This window comes from Eriocheir sinensis, unplaced genomic scaffold (genome assembly GCF_024679095.1).
Source record: "Eriocheir sinensis breed Jianghai 21 unplaced genomic scaffold, ASM2467909v1 Scaffold463, whole genome shotgun sequence".
Taxonomy (NCBI): domain Eukaryota; kingdom Metazoa; phylum Arthropoda; class Malacostraca; order Decapoda; family Varunidae; genus Eriocheir; species Eriocheir sinensis.
In genome coordinates this window covers 229,894-235,000 of record NW_026111791.1, presented here as the reverse complement: position 1 = coordinate 235,000, position 5,107 = coordinate 229,894, and the positions used below count along the sequence as shown (strand labels likewise).

The 5,107-nt window shown below is 56.2% G+C and overlaps 1 protein-coding gene across 1 annotated transcript; it reads left to right on the top strand.

The window, feature by feature from the left end:
• The first annotated feature begins 2,434 nt into the window (after nucleotides 1–2,434).
• Nucleotides 2,435–4,495, top strand: LOC126992439 (protein TsetseEP-like). The gene is made up of 6 exons (XM_050851190.1): nucleotides 2,435–2,477; nucleotides 2,976–3,055; nucleotides 3,476–3,605; nucleotides 3,707–3,851; nucleotides 3,946–4,005; nucleotides 4,402–4,495. The coding sequence occupies exons 1-6, from the start codon at nucleotides 2,435–2,437 to the stop codon at nucleotides 4,493–4,495; spliced, it is 552 nt and encodes a 183-aa protein (XP_050707147.1).
• The last annotated feature ends 612 nt before the right edge of the window (nucleotides 4,496–5,107 follow it).

The window sequence follows — 5,107 nt, the reverse complement described above, 5'->3', positions numbered from 1 at the left end:
TAGTAATGCGACGTTTAAACTAATCTGCCTTTAGAATCTAGAGTAGGCCATGGTGAGTATGACTGACCCTGCTCCCCCCATCCTTTTTCTCCCCCCTCCCCCTCCCCCCAAAAAGTGTAGCCTATTATCTTATATCTGAATGTTGTTGTTGTTGTTGTTGTTGTTGTTGTTGTTGTTTATTCATAACTTTGACCTATGTCTGTATGTGGGATTTGGGCCCAGTTTTTGTTATGAATTTAAGTTGTGTGTGTGTGTGTGTGTGTGTGTGTGTGTGTGTGTGTGCGTCAGTGTGTTTTAACGGACTCGGTCTTGTGTTTGTGTGGCCCAATATTCCAGCTAACGTTTGCGGCGTCTCGAGTTTTCAATCGAAACCTTGAGGCGGACGAGGATGTCTCTTGCGCGGGCCCTAGCCCAGCAGAGGTGTTGGCCGGCGACTCCTTCACGGAAGAGGCCTCCTTCACCTCGGAATCGTCGTCTAGACATGCTGAATTAAATACCCGCCAAATAGACGCCAGTAAACAATACGCCTGTTAATCACACGCCCTGAACCAGTGCCCGTGCCAGAGGCTGAGCCTGTACCAGTGCCCGTGCCAAAGCCTGAGCCTGAACCAGTGCACGTGCCAGAGCCTGAGCCTGAACCAGTGCACGTGCCAGAACCTGAGCCTGAACCAGTGCCCGTGCCAGAGCGTGAGCCTGAACCAGTGCCCGTGCCAGAGCTCTGAGCCTGAACCAGTGCCTGTGCCTGAGACTGAGCCTGAACCAGTTCCAGTGCTAGAGCCTGAGCATGAACCAGTGCCCGTGCTAGAGCCTGAGCCTGAACCAGTGCCCGTGCCAGAGCCTGAGCCTGAACCAGTGCCCGTGCCAGAGCCTGAGCCTGAACCAGTGCTTGTGCTAGAGCCTGAACTCTGAACCAGTGCACGTGCCAGAGCGTGAGACTGAACCAGTGCCCGTGCCAGAGCGTGAGCCTGAACCAGTGCTCAAAGCAGAGCGTGAGCCTGAAGCAGTGCACGTGCCAGAGCGTGAGCCTGAACCAGTGCTCAGCAGAGCCTGAGCCTGAACCAGTGCCCGTGCCAGAGCCTGAGCCTGAACCAGTGCCTGTGCCAGAACCTGAGCCTGAACCAGTGCCCTGCCAGAGCGTGAGCCTGAACCAGTGCACGTGCCAGAGCCTGCCTGAACCAGTGCCCGTGCCAGAACCTGAGCCTGAACCAGTGCCCGTGCCAGAACCTGAGCCTGAACCAGTGCCTGTGCCAGAGCGTGAGCCTGAACCAGTGCCTGTGCCAGAGCGAGAGCCTGAACCAGTGCCTGTGCCAGAGCGAGAGCCTGAGCCTGAACCAGTGCCCTGGCCAGCGTGATTCCTGAACCAGTGCCTCCAGGAGCTCTGGAGCCTGAACCAGTGCCGGGCCAGAGCGTGAGCCTGAACCAGTGCCCGTGCCAGAGCCTGAGCCTCCGAACCAGTGCCTGTGCTAGAGCGTGAGCCTTAACTCAGTGCCTGTGTCTGAGTCTGAGCCTGAACCAGCGTCAAAGCAGAGCTCTTAGCCTGAACCAGTGCTCAAAGCAGAGCCTGGAGCTCTGAACCAGTGCTCTCTGCAGAGTTTGAGCTCTGAGCTAGTGCTCAAAGTATAGTTTGAGCCTGAACCAGTGCCTGTGCCATAGCTCTGAGCCTGAACCAGTGCTCCAGCCAGCCTTCCTGAGTCTGAACCAGTGCCCGTGCTCATTTCCGAGCCTTCCTGAATCCAGTGTCAAAAGCAGAGGCCTGAGCTTCCTGAACTCTGTGCCTGTGCCAGAGCGTGAGCCTGAACCAGTGCGCCCAAAGTGCCAGAGCCCTGAGCCTGAACCAGTGTTTCCCAAAGCAGAGCTCTGAGCCTTGAACAGTGCTCCGTGCCTAGAGCTTCCGAGTTTGAACTTAGTGCTCCGTGCTAGAGCCTAAGGCTGAACCAGTTCCTGTGCCAGAGCCTTAGCCTGAACCAGGCTCCGTGCCAGAGCCTGAGCCTGAACCAGTGCCTGTGCCTGTGCCTGAGCCTGAACCAGTGCCTGTGCCAGAGCCTGAGCCTAAAACCAGTGCCTCCCCGTGCTGGAGCTGGCTTGAACCAGGCCCCAAAGCAGAGTTGGAACTAGTGCTCTGTGCCAGATGCTTCCAGTTTCGAACCAGTGCCTGTGCCAGAGCCTGAACTGAACTAGTGCTCAAAGAGTTTGAGCTCTGAACTAGTGCCTGTGCCAAAGTGGAGCTCTGAGCGAACCAGTGCTCTGTGCTCTGAGCTTCCAAGCTTTTCTGAATCTAGTGCTCAAAGAGAGCTGAGCCTGAACCTTTTCAAAGCCTGTGCCAGGCCTTTAGTTTGCACCAGTGTCGTGCCAGAGCCTGAGTCTGAACCAGTGCTCTGTGCTAGGAGCCTGAGTCTGAACTAGTGCCTGTGCTGGTGTTTCCTGAGCCTGAACCATGAGTGCCCGTGCCAGAGCCTTGAACCTGAACCAGTGCCTCAGTACAGAGCTTCGAGTTTGAACCCAGTGCCCTGTGCCAGAGCTCTGAGCCTGAGCCAACCAGTGCTCCGTGCTGAGCTCTGGCGACAATCCAGTGCCTGTGCTAGGAGCCTAAGTCTGAACCAGTGCCCAAAGTGCCAGCCTTCTTAAGCCTGAAATCCAGTGCCCGTGCCAGAGCCTTAGTTTGCACCAGTGCCCGTGCCAGAGCCTGAATCTGAACCAGTGCCCAAAGCACAGAGCTCAAACCAGTGCCCGTGCCAGAGCCTTAACCAGTGCCCGTGCCAGAGCTCTGAGCCTGAACCAGCGCCCGTGCCTGAGCCTGAGCCTGAACCAGTGCTCCGTGCCAGAGCTCATATTGAACCAGTGCCCTGTGCCAGAGCTCTGAGTCTGAACCAGTGCTCAAAGCAGAGCCTGAGCCTGAACCAGTGCCTGTGCCACTTGAGCTGAACCAGTGCCTGTGCTAGAGCTTGAGCTTTCTCCGAACCAGTGCCCGTAAGCAGAGCCTGAGCCTGAACCAGTGCCTGTGCCAGAGCCTGGAGCCTGGAACCAGTGCCCGGTGCCAGAGCCTGAGCCCAAATTAGTGGGCTAGAGCCTGAGCCTGAGCCAGTGCTCAAAGTAGAGCCTGAGCCTGAACCACAGTGCCTGTGCTAGAGCCTGAACTGAACCAGTTCCTCGTGCCAGAGCCTGAGCTCAACCAGTGCCTGTGCTAGAGCTCTGAGCCTGAACCAGTGCCTGTGCTAGAGCTCTGAGCTCTGAACCAGTGCCAAAGCAGAGTTTGTTTGAACTAGTGCTCTGTGCAGAGCTCTGAGTTTCAAAATCTAGTGCTCAAAGTGGTTTGGAGTTTGAACTAGTGCTCAAAGAGTTTGAGCCTGAACTAGTGCCTGTGCTAGAGCTCTTGAACTCTGAACCACTGTATGAGCCTGAGCTCTGAACTAGTGCCTGTGCTAGAGTTTGAGCTTGAACTAGTGCTCAGTTATGCTTGAGCTCTGAACGTGCTCAGAGCAGGAGCTCTGAGCCTGAATCCAGTGCTCCTGTGCTAGAGCCTGAGCCTGAACCAGTGCTCAGCAGAGCTCTGAGCTTGAACGCAGTGCCTGTGCCAGAGCCTGGAACTCCTGAAATCCAGTTCCTGTGCCAGAGCCTGAGCTTGAAGTAGTGCTCAAAGAGCCTGAGCCTGAACCAGTGCCCGTGCCAGAGCCTGAGCCTGGAACCAGTTCCTGTGCCAGAGCCTGAGCTCTGAACCAGTGCCTGTGCTGTGAGCCTGAGCCTGATCCAAAGTCTGTGCCAGAGCTCCTGAGCCTGAACCCAGTGCCCGTGCCAGAGCCTGAGCCTGAACCAGTGCCTGTGCCAAAGCAGAGCTCAAGGGCTGAACCAGTTCCGTGCCAGAGCCTAGTCTGAACCAGTGCCCGTGCCAGGGAGCTCCTGAGCCTGGAACCAGTGCCTCGTGCCTGGGTGCCTGAGGCTCTGAACCAGCGCCCGCAGCCAGGAGCCTGAGCCCAACCGCGTGCTCGTGCCGGAGCTGAGCCTGAACCAGTGCCCGTGCCAGAGCCTGAGCCTGAACCCAGTGCCCGTGCCAGAGCTTCCTGAGCCTGAACCAGTGCCTGTGCCAGAGCCTGACCCGAACTAGTGCCTCCAAAGTGAGCCTGAGTCAGCCATGCCCGTGCCAGAGCCTGAGCTCTGAACCAGCCTGTGCTACATTTCCAAGGCTGAACCATAGTGCTCATGCCAGAGCTCTTGCGCCTGAACCAGTGCCCGTGCCAGAGCCTTAGTTTGCACCCAGTGCCCGTGCCAGAGCCTGAGTCTGAACCAGTGCCCGTGCCAGGAGCCTGAGCCTGAACCAGTGCCCGTGCCAGGAGCCTGAGCCTGAAACCAGTGCCTGTGCCTGAGCCTGAGCCTGAACCAGTCTCCGTGCCAGAGCCATTGAACCAGTGCCCAAAAGCAGAGCTCTCCTGAGTCTGAACCAGTGCCTGTGCCAGAGCCTGGAGCTCTGAACCAGTGCTCAAAGCAGGAGTTTGAGCTCTGAACCAGCTCCGCAGCCAGAGCCTGAGCCTGAAATCCAGTGCCAAAGCAGAGCCTGAGCTCTGAACCAGTGCCTGTGCCAGAGCCTTGAGTCTGAACCAGGTGCCTTCAAAGTGCTAGAGCTTGAGCTTTCTCCGAACCAGTGCCCGTAAGCCAGAGCCTGAGAAGACCTTTCTACCGTGCAGACAGAAGTAAGTGAACACACACACACACACACACACACACACACACACACACACACACACAGTGCCAGAGCCTGAGCCTGAACCAGTGCCCGTGCCAGAGCCTGTTTTATTAAGAGTTATCTTGAATCATTGTTATAAAAGCTTCTAGTGAAAATGTTGCCAGATACGCCAATATTACACTCATTATACAAGACTGAGCCTGAACCATGCCCGTGCCATATGGCCTGAGTGAAAGTGCCCGTGCCAAGGCTGTGTTCATTACTTCAACTTCAGAAAATTTCTTAATTGATGCTCAAACCACTTTCGTGTCACAGTAAAATTGCAGTGTGTGTACTGTGTGTCCTTGTGTGTGTGTCCTGTGTGTGTGTCAATAAAAGCAAAATATAAAGCACAGGAATCGTTGACCATTTTCTCCTCTACAACTGGTTCAG

Coding starts and splice junctions, on each gene's coding strand:
- LOC126992439 (XM_050851190.1), top strand. CDS start 2,435: ATGAGTGCCCGTGCCAGAGCCTTGAACCTGAACCAGTGCCTCA. Junction 2,478..2,975: donor GAACCTGAACCAGTGCCTCA/GTACAGAGCTTC, acceptor GCCCGTAAGCAG/AGCCTGAGCCTGAACCAGTG. Junction 3,606..3,706: donor TCCTGAAATCCAGTTCCTGT/GCCAGAGCCTGA, acceptor CCAGAGCCTGAG/CTCTGAACCAGTGCCTGTGC.